Here is a 21808-nt window from a genome sequence, read left to right on the forward strand (position 1 = left end):
GAGTCAGAGAATGAAGCAAGTTTGAAAACAGAAGTAAATTTGAAAGTTGTTTATAATTGTATGGTCTATCTCAGGGTTTTTTAAAGCTGTCCTCAGGGCTAGCTAACAGGCCAGATTTTTAGGGAAACGGAACTGTAGCACATGTGAAATAATCTGCTCATTAGTAAACATGGTTATTAACCTGCTCTCCCCAAGATAATCTTGAAAATCTGGCCTGTTAGGGAGACCTGAAGACAGGTTTGAAAACCTCTGGTCTATCTGAATCATGAAAGAAACATTATGGGTTTCACATCCCTTTAAATAAAAAACAATAAAAATAATTGATAATTCTTTAAAGGGACACCTAACCCAAATGTGTTCTTTCATGATTCAGATAGAGCATGCAATGTTAAGCAACTTTCTAATTTACTCCTATTATTAATTTTTCTTCATTATCTTGTTATCTTTATTTGAAAAGTAAGAATGTAAGTTTAGAAGCCGGCCCATTTTTGGTCCACAACCTGGGTTGTGCTTGCTGATTGGTGGCTAAATGCACCCACCAATAAACAAGTGCTGTCCAGTGTACTGAACCAAATATTGGCTGGCTCCAAAGAGAACGAAGAAAAATTGATAATAGGAGTAAATTAGAAAATTGCTTAAAGTTGCACGCTCTATCTGAATCATGAAATAAAACATTTGGGCTTAGTATCCCTATAACAGTTTAACCAATCCAGAGATTGCAGATTTAAAGAAGAACCTATACAATACAATGACTACAAACAAATATTGTTTAATTAAGACAAGAATATACACGGTATATGAAGACATTTGTTAGAAAAGAAAAAACTGTATATTTAAACGTATACTTACCCCATTTAATACAGCTATGGAACAACTGTAAAACAGAAAATATAGCAACACTGTCATAATTTATTTTTGTTGTGTCATAATTATTTCTAGAGAATGTATTTTGAGATATTTAAAAGGTTCATAAAAGTGTAATAAAAAGAAAATGTAATGTGTTAGAGCACTTTGCTGTTGCACTATTACTTGCACTTTTATTTTTTGTTTAATCTCATCATGAACATTAAAGGGACAGTCTACCATAGAATTGTTATTGTTTTAAAAGATAGATAATCCCTTTATTACCCATTCCCCAGTTGTTTATGTTTATAGGCCATATACAGAGATAAAAGGGACAGTAAACACCTTGAGATTTTAATAGAAAATGTTTAGTTAAATGTATAGTAACACTATTTTGCTATATAGTTTTATTATTTATTTGGCTCTGAATATTGTGGGTTTTTTCCATTTTCAGACCTTTAGTAACAAGTCACATTAAAATTATTTTTTTTAATAAATTAATAAACTGAACCTTAAAATAATTAGATGCTTATATTTTTAAAACAACTTTATTGAGAAAGAAAAATACAAAACAGTACTTTAAATATATAATGGAGTCTAATACAAATCAGTTGGCAGTAAGAAATGCTGTTTTCTTTCCTATGGCACGGAGAGTCCACAACTTCATTCCAATTACTAGTGGGATATTCAACTCCTGGCCAGCAGGAGGAGGCAAAGAACACCCCAGTAGAGCTGTTAAGTGTCACTTTCCTTACCCATAATCCCCAGTCATTCACTTTGCCTCTGTCAATGGAGGATGTGCGAAGATGGTGTCTTGAGATATTTAATCCTTTAATGGGTACTTTTCCCTGCAAGCAAGGATTGGGATCAAGCTGTGTCCATGTCAATCTCTTTAGTAAGAGTAATGGTGGCTTTTAGCAGTTAGAAGGCGGCAAAGTGGTATTTGCTTTACTTCTAACATTATTGCTAGTGCTACCCCTTTATAGAAAACCAGGGTTGGTTACTCAGTTTTTATCTTTTTTTTTAGATCCCTGAAAGAGAGTTGAGTGTCTATCACACCTAAGTAGCTGTTTTCTGCCCTGCAGCTGGATCCACAGGTAAGTGCCTTGCCGTCTAGGTACCGAAGGACAGAACTTTGGAGGTTAATTCCTCAGGTGGATCTTCTTTGGGACATTATCTATCCTTTTTATCTGGGATAAATTAAAATTGTGCAGTCTCCTTTTCGATTGCTAGTGCTGACTCCTGGTCTCGGTTACGGTAGGACACCTCAGTCAGGCTGGGGTATTAGATGTGTGAGCTGGATTGTTCTTTTCTAAGCCTCTGATAAACTACGTTTTCTGTGATTTAAAGATATATCGTGCTGGGGTAAATAAGGAGTCATATATATTTCAATTTAATTTTTTATCATTGGGAACTGGTTCTGTAGTTATGGACGCAGAACAAGATTCTTCTGTTTCTTTGAATAAATGTTTGCTTTGCCTGGAGGCTCAAATTGTACCTCCTATGCAATTTTGTTCCTCATGTTTATCGAAGACTTTAAAGTTTAAAGATAAATTACTCCCCTCTCAGGATAATGCTGTTCATGATATGCCTCAGCTTTCTCCTCAAACGTCCCAATCCTTAGTAGTTTCAAATGCAGTGCCTTGCGGTTCCTCTCAACCGCCTGGGGGAATTTATTTGCCATGAGATTTTGCTGCGCAGATAAATTCTGCTGTGTCTGCAGCTTTATCTGCTTGCCCTGCTTCGATTAAGCGTAAGAGGAAATCTAGACATAGTTCTACTAGTAAGGTTTTTGACCCCACTAAATCTGCGCCAGTCAACCGGTCCCAAATGTCTGACGAGTATCATACTTCAGTAGCTTCTGAAGGTGAGATCTCAGACTCTGACATAATGGGGGAAAATTCTACAGAATCTGAAGAAGTTAATTTCAGATTTAAACTTGAACACCTCTGGTTGCTTCTGAAGGAGGTTCTAGCTACTTTGGACGACTCCAAACCTTCTGTCGTTGTCAACCCTAAAAAGGTCAACTAAACTTATGATGATCCTTCATCCTTGGAAGTTTTTCCTGTTCCAGACTGTATGTCGGAAATTATAGCTCAGGAATGGGATAAGCCAGGGATTCCTTTTTCTTGCCAAAAAAACTTCTATTCCTATAGAGGATAGTTGTTCCTTCAAGGATCCCATGGATAAGAAGCTAGAGGCTTACTTAAAAAAAAGATGTACATCCATCAAGGATTACAGTGGCAACCTGCTGCAAGTATTGCTACGGTTGCGGGAGCAGCATCTTATTGGTGCGATGCCTTGTCTGAGCCTATATCAGAAGAGACTACTATAGAAGAGTTCCAAAATAGGATCAATGCTCCTCAACTGGCCAATACTTTTATCTGCAATGCCAACATGCAGGTGATTAGACTGGAAACCAAGTTGTTTAGCTTCACTGTTCAAGCTCACAGAGCTCTGTGGCTAAAATCTTGGTTGGCTGATGTCATTCCCAAGTCAAAGCTTCTGTCTTTACCTTATAAGGGTAAGACTTTATTTGGTCCTGGCCTGGCGGAGATCATTTCCAAAATTACGGGTGGAAAGGGATCTTTCCTACCTCAGGACAAGAAGAATAGACCTTGGGATCGCCAGAATTAAAATTTTCGTTCCTTTCGTAACTTTAAAGAAATCTTTTACCTCTTCTTCCAAGCAAGAGCAATCCAAGACCTCATGGAGATCCAGTAAGCCTTGGAATAAGGGGAAGCAAACCAAGAAGCCTTCCACTGATTCCAAATCAGCATGAAGGGTCCGCCCTCGATCCAATTTTAGATCAAGTGGGGGGCAGGCTTTCTCTTTTTCAGCATGCCTGGATACGAGATGTCCCAGATCCATGGGCTGTGGACATAGTATGCCAGGGTTACAGAAGAGGACTCCAAGGGGCAAATTTCTCCTGTCAAGATTATCTACAAACCAGGTAAAGAGGGAGGCCTTCTTAAACTGCATAGAGGACCTATCCTCCATGGGATTAATTGTTCCTGTAGAGGAACATGGTCTAGGATTTTATTCAAAAAAGGAGGGAACTTTTCCGTCCCATCCTAGACTTAAAGTGCTTCAACAAACTATTCGTTCCATTCTTCCATTGGTTCAGGGTGGTCAGTTTATGACGACCACAGATCTGAAGGACGCGTATCTTCATGTTCCCATTCACAGGGATCATCACCAGTTTCTGAGGTTTGCCTTCCTGGACAAGTACTTCCAGTTTGTTGCCCTTCCTTTTGGTCTTGCTATGGCTTCCATAATGTTCACAAAAGTTCTGGGAGCTCTCTTGGCTGTGGTCAGATCTCAGGGAATAGCAGTGGCGACTTACCTGGACGATATCTTAGTTCAGGCGTCATTTTTTCAACTAGCAAGATATCATACAGACATGTTGTCTATTTTACGTTCCCACGGGTGGAAAGTGAATCTGGAAAAGAGTTCCCTAGTACCAGACAAAAGGGTGTGTTTCTTGGGAACAATTGTAGATTCTCTATCCATGAAAATTATTCTGACAGATGTCAGAAAATCCAAACTTCTTGCTTCCTGCCTTTCTCTCCAGTCTTCTGTTCGCCCATCAGTGGCTAAATGCATGGAGGTGATTGGCCTCATGGTAGCTTCCATGGATATCATTCCTTTTGCTCTGTTACATCTGAGACCTCTGCAGTTATGCATGCTCAGCCAATGGAATGGGGACCACTCAGATCTCTCACAGAGGATAGATCTGGATCCCCTAACAAAAGACTCTCTCTTGTGGTAGATTTCACAGGACCATCTGTCTTGGGGCACATGCTTCCTGAGACCTTCCTGTGTGAGTGGGACCACGGACGCCAGCCTGTTAGGCTGGGGAGCAGTTTGGTGCTCATAGCTCAGGGCCTGTGGACTCGGGAGGAGTCTTCTCTTTCCATAAACATTTTAGAGTTGAGAGAAATCTTCAATGCTTTGACAGCTTGGCCTTAATTATCTTTAGTCCAGTTTATCAGATTCCAGTCAGACAACATTACCTCAGTGGCTTACATCAACCACCAGGAAGGAACTCTGAGTTCCTTAGCTATGATTGCGGTAACTCGCATTCTGCAGTGGGCGGAAGCTCACAATTGTCTCCTATCTACCATCCACATTCCAGGGGTGGAGAACTGGGAGGTGGATTTTCTGAGCAGACAGACCTTTCATCCCAGGGAGTGGGCTCTCCATCCGGAGGTGTTCTCAAAGATAACCCTCAGGTGGGGGTTTCCGGAGGTGGATCTGATGGCATCTCATCAAAATGCCAATCTTCCAAAGTACGGTTCAAGGTCAAGAGATTCTCAGGCCGCTCTGAGGATCCTTGGAACTTCTCTCTAGCATATCTGTTTCCTCCATTTGCTCTCCTTCCACGAGTTATTGCTCGTATCAAACAGGAGAGAGCATCTGTAATTCTAATAGCTCCTGCATGGCCTCGCAGGATCTGGTTTGCGGATTTGGTGAAGATGTCATCTATTCCACCCTGGAGGTTACCTTCTACTTCAGGGTCCCTTCCTCCATCCAAATCTAGATTCTCTGAAGCTGACTGCTTAGAGATTGAACACCTAGTTTTGTCTAGACGTGGTTTTTCTGAGGCGGTCATTGATACCATGCTTTAGGCTCATAAACCTGCTAGACGCAAGATTTATCATAAGGTATGGCAAAAATACCTTTATTGGTGCGAATCTAAAAGGTTTCTCCTGGAGTCGGTGAGGATTCCTCGCATTTTATCTTTTAGTCAGGATGGCCTGGAGAAAGGTTTGTCAGCACTCTGAATGGTCAGATCGCTGCACTGTCTATTCTTTTGCATAAACGTCTGGCAGATTTGCCAGATGTCTAAGCTTTTTGTTCAGGCCCTGGTCAGAATCAGACCTGTGTTTAAACCTGTTGCTCCTCCTTGGAGCCTTAACCTTGTTCTTAAACTTTTGCAACAGGCTCCGTTTGAGCCAATGCATTCCTGTTGATATTAAATTGTTATCTTGGAAAGTTTTGATTTCTTCTTGCCATTTCTTCCACTCGTAGAGTTTCTGAGCTTTCGGCTCTGCAGTGTTATTCCCCTTATCTTATTTTTCATGCGGATAAGGCGGTCCTCCGTACTAAGCTTGGTTTTCTCCCTAAGGTAGTGTTGGATCGAAATATTAAACAGGAAATAGTTGTTCCTTCTTTTTGTCCCAATCCTTCTTCCAATAAGAGAACGTCTTTAACATAACCTGGATGCTGTGCGTGCTCTAAAATTTTACCTTTAAGCAACTAAAGATTTTCGGCAATCTTCTGCCCTGTTTGTGTTTTTTTCTGGTACGCGTAAGGGTCAGAAGGCCACTTCTACTTCCCTTTCACTATGGTTGAGAAGTGTTATCCAGTTAGCTTATGGGAAAGCTGGACAACAACCTCCTGAGAGAATTACGGCTCATGCCACTGGGGCTGTCTCCTCTTCCTGGGGCTACACAAATGAAGCTTCTGTGGAGCAAATTTGCAAGGTGACAACGTGGTCTTCTTTGCATACCTTTTCTAAATTCTACAAATTTGATACTTTTGCCTCGGCTGAGGCTTCTTTTGGAAGAAAAGTTCTTTAAGCGGTGGTGCCTTCTGTTTAGGTCTGCCTGTCTTGTTCTCCCTCCCTTTTCATTCTGTGTCCTCTAGCTTGGGTACTGGTTCCCACTAGTAATTAGAATGAAGTCGTGGACTCTCCATGCCATAGGAAAGAAAACAAAATGTATGCTTACCTGAATAATTTCTTTCCGGGCATGGAGAGTCCACGAACCCGCCCTTATATAAATTTAATTCAGCAGTTTTTTTGTGTAAACCTCAGACCCCTTTTTGATGTTTTTGTTTAATTCGGGGCAAAAACAGCATTTCTTATTATACAGCCAACTGATTTGTATTAGACTCTTTTAAATATTTAAAAGTACTGTTTTGTATTTTTCTCTTTCTCAATAAAGTTGTTTTAAAAATATAAGCATCTAATTCTTTAAGGTTCAGTTTATTAATTTATCAAAAATAATTTTAATGTGACTTGTTATAACTGTATATTACAGTGATTTAAATAAAGGTACCGTAGTTCTTTGAAATTAAACTCCATTACCCATCATGCCTTACATATACAAACTATACCTCTGTGCGCAAAACTAAAGCACTGACGAGTGTGAGCAGGAATGCCATGATGAGGCATGCATACGCATTAAGGTAAGAACTTGTCAAACAGCTGATGCCACGTCACACAAAATGACGTGGATCGCTGATATGACGGAGTCTCTATTTTGTCCAAAAAAACAGCTCTCAAGCAGCAGAAATCTCCAGCAATGGTGTATGTGTATGCTCATTTAGAGGGAGTCTGTCCACAAAATGACAATGTTCTAATCTACACAAAAAACAATATTTCCAAGGTTTAGATGATAACGCCTTTATTTTGTTTACCTATTTTCAATACTATTTATCTTTATCTTTAACCCCTGGCAGGAAATCTATAATAAGATACTTAGAAGTTCTTACTCTGTCTGTTGACTTGAGTCCCTTTTTATGCAGATTCTTGGTGACTCGTGGATGGTCTGGACTCCTGCAAATGAATTGTAACAATGTCACATCACATTTTCCTTTTTACAAAAATACAATTTAAAAGGGGCAGTCTTCTCTTGACTGTTTATTGTTTAAAAAGAGAAATAATCCCTTTATTACCCATTCCCTAGTTTTGCATAACCAACACTGTTAGATTAATATACTTTTTACCTCTATGATTACCTTGTATCTAAGCCTCTGCAGACTGCCTTCTTTTTTCAGTTCTTTTGACAGACTTGCATATTAGCCAATTAGTGCTTACTCATAAATAACTCTACGGGAGTGAGCACAATGTTATATATATATATATATATATATATATATATATATGGCACACATGAACTAGTGCTGTCTAACTGTGAAAAACTGTCCAAATGCACTAAGATAAGAGGCGGCCTAAAAGGGCTTAGAAATTAGGATATGAGCCAACCTAGGTTTAGCTTTCAACAAAAAATACCAAGAGAACAAAGCCAATTTGATTATAAAAGTAAATTAGAAAGTTGCATGAAATTACATGTCCTATCTGAATCTTGTAACTTTAATTTTGACTAGACGGTCCCTTTAAGTAAAGAAGCAATAACTTTGTTTGATTCTGAGGTAATATCGATTTTATGTAAAGTCATCCAAATATTAAAAAAACAAAACAAAAAAAGCTTTTATTAATCAATAGATAGATATAAGTGCTTCATGTTAAGAAAAAATATGGATAGTCCTTTGAAAAGATACTGCTATAAAAACAAAATTTATGCTTACCTGATAAATTTATTTCTCTTGTGGTGTATCCAGTCCACGGATTCATCCATTAATTGTGGGATATTCTCCTTCCCAACAGGAAGCTGCAAGAGGATCACCCACAGCAGAGCTGTCTATATAGCTCCTCCCCTAACTGTCACCTACCAGTCATTCGACCGAAGACAAGCAAGAGAAAGGAGAAACTATAGGGTGCAGTGGTGACTGTAGTTTAAAAATAAAAAACACCTGCCTTAAAATGACAGGACGGGCCGTGGACTGGATACACCACAAGAGAAATAAATTTATCAGGTAAGCATAAATTTTGTTTTCTCTTGTAAGGTGTGTCCAGTCCACGGATTCATCCATTACTTGTGGGATACCAATACCAAGGCTATAGGATGAAGGGAGGGACAAGGCAGGCGCTTAAACGGAAGGCACCACTGCCTGTAAGACCTTTCTCCCAAAAATAGCCTCCGAAGAAGCAAAAGTATCAAATTTGTAGAATTTAGAAAAAGTATGAAGCGAAGACCAAGTCGCCGCCTTACAAATCTGTTCAACAGAAGCCTCATTCTTAAAAGCCCATGTGGAAGCTACCGCTCTAGTGGAATGAGCTGTAATTCTTTCAGGAAGCTGCTGGCCAGCAGTCTCATAAGCGAAGCGGATTATACTTCTTAGCCAAAAAGAAAGAGAAGTTGCCGATTCCTTTTGGCCTCTCCTCTGTCAAGAGTAGACCACAAACAAAGCAGATGTTTGACGAAAATCCTTCGTAGCTTGTAGATAAAATTTTAAAGCACGAACCACATCAAGATTGTGTAAAAGACGTTCCTTCTTTGAAGAAGGATTAGGACATAGTGAAGGAACAACAATTTCCTGATTGATATTTTTATTAGATACCACCTTAGGAAGAAAACGGGGTTTTGTATCTTATCTGCATGGAAAATGAGATAAGGGGAATCACATTGTAAAGCAGATAACTCCGAAACTCTTCAAGCCGAGGAGATAGCTACTAAAAACAGAACTTTCCAAGATAAAAGTTTAATATCTATGGCATGCAAAGGTTCAAACGGAACCCCTTGCAGAACCTTAAGAACTAAATTTAAACTCCATGGCGGAGCAACAGGTTTAAACACAGGCTTGATTCTAATTAAAGCCTGACAAAACGCCTGAACATCTGGAGTATCAGCCAGACGCTTGTGCAAAAGAATAGACAGAGCAGAAATCTGTCCCTTTAAGGAACTAGCTGACAATCCCTTCTCCAATCCTTCTTGGAGAAAAGATAATATCCTAGGAATCCTGACCTTACTCCATGAGTAACCCTTGGATTCACACCAATGAAGATATCTACACCATATATTATGATAGATTTTCCTAGTGACCGGCTTACGAGCCTGAATTAAATGACCGACTCAATGACCGACTCAGAGAAACCACGCTTTGATAAAATCAAGCGTTCAATCTCCAAGCAGTCAGACGCAGAGAAATTAGATTTGGATGGTTGAAAGGACCCTGAAGTAGAAGGTCCTGCCTCAGCGGCAGAGTCCATGGTGGAAGGGTATGCAGATCTGGTGGACATGTCATCCAAGTCCTGCGTGGCCACGCAGGTGCTATCAAAATCACTGAAGCTCCCTCCTGCTTGATCTTGGCAATCAGACGAGGGAGCAGAGGAAACGGTGGAAACACATAAGCCAGGTTGAAGGACCAAGGCGCTGCTAGAGCATCTATCAGTGCTGCCTTGGGATCCCTGGACCTGGATCCGTAACAAGGAAGCTTGGCGTTCTGACGAGACGCCATGAGATCCAGTTCTGGTTTTCCCCAAAGTTGAATCAACTGTGCAAATACCTCCGGATGGAGTTTCCACTCCCCCGGATGAAAAGTCTGCCGACTTAGAAAATCCGCCTCCCAGTTCTCTACTCCTGGGATATGGATAGCTGATAGATGGCAAGAGTGAACCTCTGCCCATAGAATTACTTTTGAAACCTCCAACATTGCTAGGGAACTCCTTGTTCCCCCTTGATGGTTGATGTAGGCTACAGTCGTGATATTGTCCGACTGAAATCTGATGAACCTGACCGCAGCAAGCTGAGGCCAAGCTTGAAAAGCATTGAATATCGCTCTTAGTTCCAGAATGTTTATCGGAAGGAGTGCCTCCTCCTGAGTCCACAAGCCCTGAGCCTTCAGGGAGTTCCAGACTGCACCCCAGCCCAGAAGGCTGGCATCTGTTGTTACTATTGTCCAATCTGGCCTGCGGAAGGTCATACTTTTGGACAGATGGATCCGAGATAGCCATCAGAGAAGAGAATCCCTGGTCTCTTGATGCAGATTTAGTAGAGGGGACAAATCTGTGTAATCCCCATTCCACTGACTGAGCATGCAAAGTTGCAGCGGTCTGAGATGTAGGCGGGCAAACGGCACTATGTCCATTGCTGCTTCTATCAGAGTTCCTAGGAAGGAAACTCTTGTGAGAGGGGATAGAGAACTCTTTTCTTCGTTCACCTTCCAACCATGAGACCTCAGGAATGCCAGAACAATGTCCGTATGGGACCTGGAAATTTGAAGATGATGATCTCTGTGTATCGGAATGTGAAGATAAGCATCCTTTAAGTCCACGGTAGTCATATATTGACCCTCCTGGATCATAGGTAGGATGTTTCGAATAGTCTCCATCTTGAAGGATGGGACCCTGAGAAATTTGTTTAGGATCTTGAGATCTAAGATTGGTCTGAAAGTTCCCTCTTTTTTGGGAACTACAAACAGATTTGAATAGAAGCCTTGCCCCTGTTCCTCCTTTGGAACTGGGTGGATCACTCCCATAACTAGGAGGTCTTGAACACAATGTAAGAATGCCTCTCTCTTTATCTGGTTTGCAGATAATTGTGAGAGATGAAATCTCCCTTTTCGGGAAGAAGCTTTGAAATCCAGAAGATATCCCTGGGACACAATTTCTAACGCCCAGGGATCCTGGACATCTCTTGCCCAAGCCTGGGCGAAGAGAGAAAGTCTGCCCTCTACTAGATCCGTTTCCGGATCGGGGGCTGATCCTTCATGCTGTTTTAGAGGCAGCAGCAGGTTTTTTGGCCTGCTTTCCTTTGTTCCAAGCCTGGTTAGGTCTCCAGACCGACTTGGACTGGGCAAAATTTCCCTCTTGTTTTGTATTAGAGGAAGTTGAAGCTGCGCCACTCTTGAAGTTTCGAAAGGAACGAAAATTAGTCTGTTTGGTCCTTAATTTGTTGGACCTATCCTGAGGAAGGGCGTGACCTTTTCCTCCAGTAATATCAGACATGATCTCCTTCAGTCCAGGCCCGAATAGGGTCTGCCCCTTGAAGGGAATGTTGAGAAGCTTAGACTTTGAAGTAACGTCAGCTGACCAGGATTTGAGCCATAGCGCCCTACGCGCCTGAATAGCAAAACCTGAGTTTTTAGCCGTTAGTTTGGTTAAATGAACAACGGCGTCAGAAACAAATGAATTGGCTAGCTTAAGAGCTTTAAGCTTATCAAGGATATCATTCAACGGGGTTTCTACCTGTAGAGCCTCTTCTAGAGACTCAAACCAGAAGGCCGCAGCAGCAGTGACTGGGGAAATGCATGCAAGAGGCTAGAGAATAAAACCTTGTTGAATAAAATTTTTCTTAAGGTAACCCTCTAATTTTTTGTCCATTGGATCTAGAAAAGCACAACTGTCCTCGACTGGGATAGTTGTACGCTTCGCAAGGGTAGAGACTGCTCCCTCCACCTTAAGGAACGTTTGCCACAAGTCCCGTGTAGCTGCATCTATAGGAAACATCTTTTTAAAAACAGGAGGGGGAGAGAACGGTACCCCTGGTCTATACCATTCCTTAGTAATAATTTCTGAAAACCTCTTAGGGATTGGAAAAACATCAGTGTAAACAGGCACTGCAAAGAATTTATCCAATTTACACAATTTCTCTGGGACTACAATGGCGTCACAGTAATCCAGAGTTGCTAAAACCTCCCTGAGCAACACGCGGAGGTGTTCAAGCTTAAATTTAAATGTAGACATATCAGAATCAGGTTGAAGTGTCTTCCCTGAATCAGAAAAATCACCCACAGATAGAAGCTCTCCTGCTTCGGCTTCTGCACAATGTGAGGGTATATCAGACATAGTTACTAAAGCGTCAGAGAGCTCTGTATTTGTTCTAGCCCCAGAGCTGTCTCGCTTTCCTTGTAAGCCTGGCAGTTTGGACAATACCTCTGTAAGGGTATGATTCATAACTGCCGCCATGTCTTGTAAAGTATACGCAATGGGCGCGCTAGATGTACTTGGCGTCCCTTGAGCGGGAGTTATAGGTTCTGACACGTGGGGAGAGTTAGTCGGCATAACTTCCCCCTTGTCAATTTGCTCTGGTGATAAATCTTTTAAAGCCAGAATATGGTCTTTAAAATTTATAGTAAGATCAGTGCATTTGGTACACATTCTAAGAGGGGGTTCCACAATGGCTTCTAAACATAATGAACAAGGAGTTTCCTCTATGTCAGACATGTTTAACAGACTAGTAATGAGACCAGCAAGCTTGGAAAAACACTTTAATAAATGTGCCTTTAAGGGAAACACATAAACTGCAAAACAGTGAAAAAAAGCAGTAAACTCTACGAAATTTTTACAGTGTGTATAATAGACTAAAATAGCATTGCACCCACTTGCAAATGGATGATTAACCCATCAGGCTCAAAAACGAAGCAGAAAAACGGTAAAACCGTTATAAACAGTCACAAGCAAACTGCCACAGCTCTACTGTGACTCCTACCTGCCCATAAAACGACTTTTGTAGGCACAAAAACCCTTTACAGAGGTCCTATATGTCAGGGGACTCCTTCAGGGAAGCTGGATGTCTCAGATTGTAAAAACTACTGCGCAATTAGAGCGCGAAAATAGGCCCCTCCCACCATGCACTCAAAGTCAAAGTGAAAGGGCCATAATAACTACTCCTAGGAGAAATCTAGTCAGCCATGTGGAAAATACCAAATAAAGATTTATCACCCTCAGTAAAAAACGTTTTTTATATATCATGCAAACGTTTTACATACTAAGTAATAAAAGCAAGTAACATGAATATTACCCTTTACTGCAAGCATGATCCCAGTTGTTTGTTAAATCACTGTAATCAGGCTTACCTTAAATATATCAGGACAACAGAAAAAGAGTTAGAGGTGGCGCCTACGGCTGGCTGTCTTAAAATAAATTGGAAAGTGATAATTTATAAGATCAAATAATGTGAGTAAACGTTATAATATAATATTTTATTATTATTTATTCACTCTTCCAATACTTTTGTTTGGTAAAATTATTTCCACAAAACTCCTTTTTATATTATAACGTTTACTCACATTATTTGATCTTATAAATTATCACTTTCCAATTTATTTTAAGACAGCCAGCCGTAGGCGCCACCTCTAACTCTTTTTCTGTTGTCCTGTCTAGCATCCAAGTTTGCAAATTTGTGAGATTTTTTGCAAACCTAGAGGTAGGCCAGTCTGTCTCACAAAACAGTTTGATACACACCCCTTGTTTCTTAAATATATCAGGCACTGTCAGCATTTTCTAGACCTTATCATCTCTCTAGAAAAAAATATACTGAACATACCTCAGAGCAGTTAATTCTGCAGGCCATTCCCCCAGCTGAAGTTTTCCCATACTCTTCAGTTCTGTGTGAGAACAGCAGTGGACCTTAGTTACAACCTGCTAAGATCATCAAAAACCTCAGGCAAAATTCTTCTTCTAATTTCTTCCTGAGGTAAAAACAGTACAACGCCGGTACCGTTTAAAAATAACAAACTTTTGATTGAAGATAAACTACACTATCACCACATATCTCTTGATACTTCCTTTCTTGTCGACAGCTGCAAGAGAATGACTGGAGGTGGCAGTTAGGGGAGGAGCTATATAGACAGCTCTGCTGTGGGTGATCCTCTTGCAGATTCCTGTTGGGAAGGAGAATATCCCACAAGTAATGGATGAATCCGTGGACTGGATACACCTTACAAGAGAAAAATATATATGGGGCAATATGTTTAGTACAGTCACTCACCGTGTTTTCCAGATTGCGGGCATTTTCCATGAACCTATAGTTCTTAACAGGTTTTTGCCTTTTCAATTGGCCACATGTAATTTTTCTCTGACACTACTTTGGGCCTTTGTATTGAGCAAGTCTATCTGTGGTGTTATTATTTCTGCTGATTTCAACATATGGCCCTGCTGCTCTAGTGTGACTGATTACTGCTTTAACCTTATTTGCTAAATACCTGTGTTTAACCTCCAGTTGCCTCCTGATTTGCCTTTGGATCACGTCTACACCTGTGTCTGAATATCAGTTTATCACTTTTTTTGGTTAGCATACTGTATAGTATGCCTTATCTGGAGGAGCAGATCTGGGTAAAAAACGGCTAGCCATGGTCATGTTTGTACAAAATGCATCTTTTTGCAGTTGCAATCAGTAAAAATGACAAGAAATCCAGCATTTTCTTATATGAGTCAAACAGAGCATGCAATTTTAAATAACTTTCCAATTTCCTATTATCAAATTTGCTTCATTCTCTTTCTATCGTTTAAAATCGCATACGCTCATGAAAGTTAAAATTTTTCATTTTACTGTCTCTTGAAAGCAAAAACATAATTTATGCTTACCTGATAAATTTATTTCTCTTGTAGTGTATCCAGTCCACGGATCATCCATTACTTATGGGATATTAACTCCTCCCCAACAGGAAGTGCAAGAGGATTCACCCAGCAGAGCTGCTATATAGCTCCTCCCCTAACTGCCATTACCAGTCATTTGACCGAAAACATGCAGAGAAAGGAAAACCATAGGGTACAGTGGTGACTGTAGTTTAATGGAAAAATTACCTGCCTTAAAGTGACAGGGCGGGCCGTGGACTGGATACACTACAAGAGAAATAAATTTATCAGGTAAGCATAAATTATGTTTTCTCTTGTTAAGTGTATCCAGTCCACGGATCATCCATTACTTATGGGATACCAATACCAAAGCTAAAGTACACGGATGACGGGAGGGACAGGCAGGCTCTTTATACGGAAGGAACCACTGCCTGAAGAACCTTTCTCCCAAAAACAGCCTCCGAAGAAGCAAAAGTGTCAAATTTGTAAAATTTGGAAAAAGTATGAAGAGAAGACCAAGTTGCAGCCTTGCAAATCTGTTCAACAGAAGCCTCATTCTTAAAGGCCCAAGTGGAAGCCACAGCTCTAGTAGAATGTGCTGTAATTCTTTCAGGAGGCTGCTGTCCAGCAGTCTCATAGGCTAACCGTATTATGCTACGAAGCCAAAAGGAGAGAGAGGTAGCCGAAGCTTTTTGACCTCTCCTCTGACCAGAATAAACGACAAACAGGGAAGACGTTTGTCGAAAATCCTTAGTTACCTTAGTTACATCTAGATTGTGTAGCAGACGTTCCTTTTTCGAAGAAGGATTAGGACACAAAGATGGAACCACAATCTCTTGATTGATATTCCTGTTAGTGACCACCTTAGGTAGGAACCCAGGTTTAGTACGCAGAACTACCTTGTCTGAATGAAAAATCAGATAAGGAGAATCACAATGTAAGGCAGATAACTCAGAGACTCTTCGAGCCGAGGAAATCGCCATTAAAAACAGAACTTTCCAAGATAACAACTTGATATCAATGGAATGAAGGGGTTCAAACGGAACCCCCTGTAAAACATTAAGAACTAAGTTCAAACTCCATGGTGGAGCAACAGTTTTAAACACAGGCTTGATCCTAGCTAAAGCCTGACAAAAAGCTTGAACGTCCGGAACTTCTGACAGACGTTTGTGTAAAAGAATGGACAGAGCTGAAATCTGTCCCTTTAAGGAACTAGCGGATAAACCCTTTTCTAAACCTTCTTGTAGAAAAGACAATATCCTCGGAATCCTAACCTTACTCCATGAGTAACTCTTGGATTCGCACCAATATAAGTATTTGCGCCATATCTTATGGTAAATCTTTCTGGTAACAGGCTTCCTAGCCTGTATTAAGGTATCAATAACTGACTCAGAAAAACCACGTTTTGATAAAATCAAGCGTTCAATTTCCAAGCAGTCAGCTTCAGAGAAATTAGATTTTGATGTTTGAAGGGACCCTGGATCAGAAGGTCCTGTTTCAGAGGTAGCGACCAAGGTGGACAGGATGACATGTCCACTAGATCTGCATACCAAGTCCTGCGTGGCCATGCAGGCGCTATTAGAATCACTGATGCTCTCTCCTGTTTGATTCTGGCAATCAATCGAGGAAGCATCGGGAAGGGTGGAAACACATAAGCCATCCCGAAGGTCCAAGGTGCTGTCAAAGCATCTATCAGAACCGCTCCCGGATCCCTGGATCTAGACCCATAACGAGGAAGCTTGGCGTTCTGTCGAGACGCCATGAGATCTATCTCTGGTTTGCCCCAACGTCGAAGTATTTGGGCAAAGACCTCCGGATGAAGTTCCCACTCCCCCGGATGAAAAGTCTGACGACTTAAGAAATCCGCCTCCCAGTTCTCCACTCCCGGGATGTGGATTGCTGACAGGTGGCAAGAGTGAGACTCTGCCCAGCGAATTATCTTTGATACTTCCATCATTGCTAGGGAGCTTCTTGTCCCTCCCTGATGGTTGATGTAAGCTACAGTCGTGATGTTGTCCGACTGAAACCTGATGAACCCCCGAGTTGTTAACTGGGGCCAAGCCAGAAGGGCATTGAGAACTGCTCTCAATTCCAGAATGTTTATTGGTAGGAGACTCTCCTCCTGATTCCATTGTCCCTGAGCCTTCAGAGAATTCCAGACAGCGCCCCAACCTAGTAGGCTGGCGTCTGTTGTTACAATTGTCCAGTCCGGCCTGCTGAATGGCATCCCCCTGGACAGATGTGGCCGAGAAAGCCACCATAGAAGAGAATTTCTGGTCTCTTGATCCAGATTCAGAGTAGGGGACAAGTCTGAGTAATCCCCATTCCACTGACTTAGCATGCACAATTGCAGCGGTCTGAGATGTAGACGTGCAAAGGGTACTATGTCCATTGCTGCTACCATTAAGCCGATCACCTCCATGCATTGAGCTACTGACGGGTGTTGAATGGAATGAAGGACACGGCATGCATTTTGAAGCTTTGTTAACCTGTCTTCTGTCAGGTAAATCTTCATTTCTACAGAATCTATAAGAGTCCCCAAGAAGGGAACTCTTGTGAGTGGAAAGAGAGAACTCTTCTTTTCGTTCACCTTCCATCCATGCGACCTTAGAAATGCCAGTACTAACTCTGTATGAGACTTGGCAGTTTGAAAGCTTGAAGCTTGTATCAGAATGTCGTCTAGGTACGGAGCTACCGCAATTCCTCGCGGTCTTAGTACCGCCAGAAGAGCACCCAGAACCTTTGTGAAGATTCTCGGAACCGTAGCCAATCCGAATGGAAGAGCTACAAACTGGTAATGCCTGTCTAGAAAGGCAAACCTTAGATACCGGTAATGATCTTTGTGAATCGGTATGTGAAGGTAAGCATCCTTTAAATCCACTGTGGTCATGTACTGACCCTTTTGGATCATGGGTAAAATTGTCCGAATAGTTTCCATTTTGAACGATGGAACTCTTAGGAATTTGTTTAGGATCTTTAAATCCAAGATTGGCCTGAAAGTTCCCTCTTTTTTGGGAACCACAAACAGATTTGAGTAAAACCCTTGTCCTTGTTCCGACCGCGGAACCGGATGGATCACTCCCATTAATAAAAGATCTTGTACGCAGCGTAGAAACGCCTCTTTCTTTATTTGGTTTGTTGACAACCTTGACAGATGAAATCTCCCTCTTGGGGGAGAGAATTTGAAGTCTAGAAGGTATCCCTGAGATATGATCTCTAACGCCCAGGGATCCTGGACATCTCTTGCCCAAGCCTGGGCGAAGAGAGAAAGTCTGCCCCCCACTAGATCCGTTCCCGGATCGGGGGCCCTCGATTCATGCTGTCTTAGGGGCAGCAGCAGGTTTCCTGGCCTGCTTGCCCTTGTTCCAGGACTGGTTAGGTCTCCAGCCTTGTCTGTAGCGAGCAACAGCTCCTTCCTGTTTTGGTGCAGAGGAAGTTGATGCTGCTCCTGCTTTGAAATTACGAAAGGAACGAAAAACAGAATTTATGCTTACCTGATAAATTACTTTCTCCAACGGTGTGTCCGGTCCACGGCGTCATCCTTACTTGTGGGATATTCTCTTCCCCAACAGGAAATGGCAAAGAGCCCAGCAAAGCTGGTCACATGATCCGTCCTAGGCTCCGCCTACCCCAGTCATTCGACCGACGTACAGGAGGAAATATGCATAGGAGAAACCATATGATACCGTGGTGACTGTAGTTAGAGAAAATAATTCATCAGACCTGATTAAAAAAACCAGGGCGGGCCGTGGACCGGACACACCGTTGGAGAAAGTAATTTATCAGGTAAGCATAAATTCTGTTTTCTCCAACATAGGTGTGTCCGGTCCACAGCGTCATCCTTACTTGTGGGAACCAATACCAAAGCTTTAGGACACGGATGAAGGGAGGGAGCAAATCAGGTCACCTACATGGAAGGCACCACGGCTTGCAAAACCTTTCTCCCAAAAATAGCCTCTGAAGAAGCAAAAGTATCAAATTTGTAAAATTTGGCAAAAGTGTGCAGTGAAGACCAAGTCGCTGCCTTACATATCTGGTCAACAGAAGCCTCGTTCTTGAAGGCCCATGTGGAAGCCACAGCCCTAGTGGAATGAGCTGTGATTCTTTCAGGAGGCTGCCGTCCGGCAGTCTCATAAGCCAATCGGATAATGCTTTTAAGCCAAAAGGAAAGAGAGGTAGAAGTCGCTTTTTGACCTCTCCTTTTACCAGAATAAACAACAAACAAAGAAGATGTTTGTCTGAAATCTTTAGTGGCCTCTAAATAGAATTTTAGAGCACGGACTACGTCCAAATTGTGTAACAAACGTTCCTTCTTTGAAACTGGATTCGGACACAAAGAAGGTACAACTATCTCCTGGTTAATATTCTTGTTGGAAACAACTTTCGGAAGAAAACCAGGCTTAGTACGCAAAACCACCTTATCTGCATGGAACACCAGATAGGGCGGAGAACACTGCAGAGCAGATAACTCAGAAACTCTTCTAGCAGAAGAAATTGCAACCAAAAACAAAACTTTCCAAGATAATAACTTAATATCTATGGAATGTAAGGGTTCAAACGGAACCCCTTGAAGAACTGAAAGAACTAGATTAAGAGGTCTGTAAACAGGCTTGATTCTAACCAGAGCCTGAACAAACGCTTGAACGTCTGGCACAGCTGCCAGCCTTTTGTGAAGTAAAACAGATAACGCAGAGATCTGTCCCTTCAGAGAACTTGCAGATAATCCTTTCTCCAAACCTTCTTGTAGAAAGGATAGAATCTTAGGAATTTTTATCTTGTTCCATGGGAATCCTTTAGATTCACACCAACAGATATATTTTTTCCATATCTTATGGTAAATTTTTCTAGTTACAGGCTTTCTAGCCTGAATCAGAGTATCTATTACAGAATCTGAAAACCCACGCTTTGATAAAATCAAGCATTCAATCTCCAAGCAGTCAGTTGGAGGGAAGCCAGATTCGGATGTTCGAATGGACCTTGAACAAGAAGGTCCTGTCTCAAAGGTAGCTTCCATGGTGGAGCCGATGACATATTCACCAGGTCTGCATACCAAGTCCTGCGTGGCCACGCAGGAGCTATCAAGATCACCGAAGCCCTCTCCTGATTGATCCTGGCTACCAGCCTGGGAATGAGAGGAAACGGTGGGAATACATAAGCTAGGTTGAAGGTCCAAGGTGCTACTAGTGCATCTACTAGAGTCGCCTTGGGATCCCTGGATCTGGACCCGTAACAAGGAACCTTGAAGTTCTGACGAGAGGCCATCAGATCCATGTCTGGAATGCCCCATAATCGAGTTATTTGGGCAAAGATTTCCGGATGGAGTTCCCACTCCCCTGGATGGAATGTCTGACGACTCAGAAAATCCGCTTCCCAATTTTCCACTCCTGGGATGTGGATTGCAGACAAGTGGCAGGAGTGATCCTCCGCCCATTGAATTATCTTGGTCACTTCCTCCATCGCCAGGGAACTCCTTGTTCCCCCCTGATGGTTGATATATGCAACTGTCGTCATGTTGTCTGATTGAAACCTTATGAATTTGGCCTTTGCTAGATGAGGCCAAGCTTTGAGAGCATTGAATATCGCTCTCAGTTCCAGAATGTTTATCGGGAGAAGAGATTCTTCCCGAGACCATAGACCCTGAGCTTTCAGGGGTTCCCAGACCGCGCCCCAGCCCACCAGACTGGCGTCGGTCGTGACAATGACCAACTCTGGTCTGCGGAAGCTCATTCCCTGTGACAGGTTGTCCAGGATCAGCCACCAACGGAGTGAATCTTACAAGAACTTAGAAGTTTTGATTTTCTGACCTCTGTCAGAAAAATCCTCATTTCTAAGGAGTCTATTATTGTTCCCAAGAAGGGAACTCTTGTTGACGGGGAAAGAGAACTTTTTTCTATGTTCACTTTCCATCCGTGAGATCTGAGAAAGGCTAGGACGATGTCCGTATGAGCCTTTGCTTTTGACAGAGACGACGCTTGAATCAGGATGTCGTCCAAGTACGGTACTACTGCAATGCCCCTTGGTCTTAGAACCGCTAGAAGGGACCCTAGTACCTTTGTGAAAATTCTCGGAGCAGTGGCTAATCCGAATGGAAGTGCCACAAACTGGTAATGCTTGTCCAGGAAAGCGAACCTTAGGAACTGATGATGTTCCTTGTGGATAGGAATATGTAGGTACGCATCCTTTAAATCCACCGTGGTCATAAATTGACCTTCCTGGATGGTAGGAAGGATCGTTCGAATGGTTTCCATTTTGAACGATGGAACCCTGAGAAATTTGTTTAGGATCTTGAGATCTAAAATTGGTCTGAATGTTCCCTCTTTTTTGGGAACTATGAACAGGTTGGAGTAAAACCCCATCCCTTGTTCTCCTATTGGAACTGGATGAATTACTCCCATCTTTAACAGGTCTTCTACACAATGTAAGAATGCCTGTCTTTTTATTTGGTTTGAAGATAATTGAGACCTGTGGAACCTTCCCCTTGGGGGCAGTTCCTTGAATTCCAGGAGATAACCTTGAGAAACTATTTCTAGTGCCCAAGGATCCTGAACATCTCTTGCCCAGGCCTGAGCAAAGAGAGAAAGTCTGCCCCCCACCAGATCCGATCCCGGATCGGGGGCCATCCCTTCATGCTGTTTTGGTAGCAGTGGCAGGCTTCTTGGCCTGCTTACCCTTGTTCCAGCCTTGCATCGGTCTCCAGGCTGGTTTGGGTTGAGAAGTATTACCCTCTTGCTTAGAGGATGTAGAAGTAGAGGCTGGTCCGTTTCTGCGAAAGGGACGAAAATTAGGCTTATTTCTAGCCTTAAAAGACCTATCCTGAGGAAGGGCGTGGCCCTTTCCCCCGGTGATGTCTGAAATAATCTCTTTCAAATCAGGACCAAACAGTGTCTTGCCCTTGAAAGGGATGTTAAGCAATTTTGTCTTGGAAGACACATCCGCTGACCAAGACTTTAGCCAAAGCGCTCTGCGCGCCACGATAGCAAACCCTGAATTTTTCGCCGCTAATCTAGCTAATTGCAAAGCAGCATCTAGAATAAAAGA

At 42.1% G+C, this 21808-nt stretch overlaps 1 protein-coding gene across 1 annotated transcript in view; it reads right to left on the reverse strand.

Annotated features, from left to right (window-relative positions):
- TRAF3IP3 (TRAF3 interacting protein 3) overlaps positions 1–21808 on the reverse strand; it is a gene marked incomplete in the record, with an annotated part of 485039 nt that overhangs the window by 402896 nt on the left and 60335 nt on the right. Inside the window, 2 exon segments of the mRNA XM_053706644.1 lie at positions 850–874; positions 7345–7408. Of these exon segments, the coding sequence (XP_053562619.1) occupies positions 850–874; positions 7345–7408 (89 nt within the window).

This window comes from Bombina bombina, chromosome 3 (genome assembly GCF_027579735.1).
Source record: "Bombina bombina isolate aBomBom1 chromosome 3, aBomBom1.pri, whole genome shotgun sequence".
NCBI classification, from domain to species: domain Eukaryota; kingdom Metazoa; phylum Chordata; class Amphibia; order Anura; family Bombinatoridae; genus Bombina; species Bombina bombina.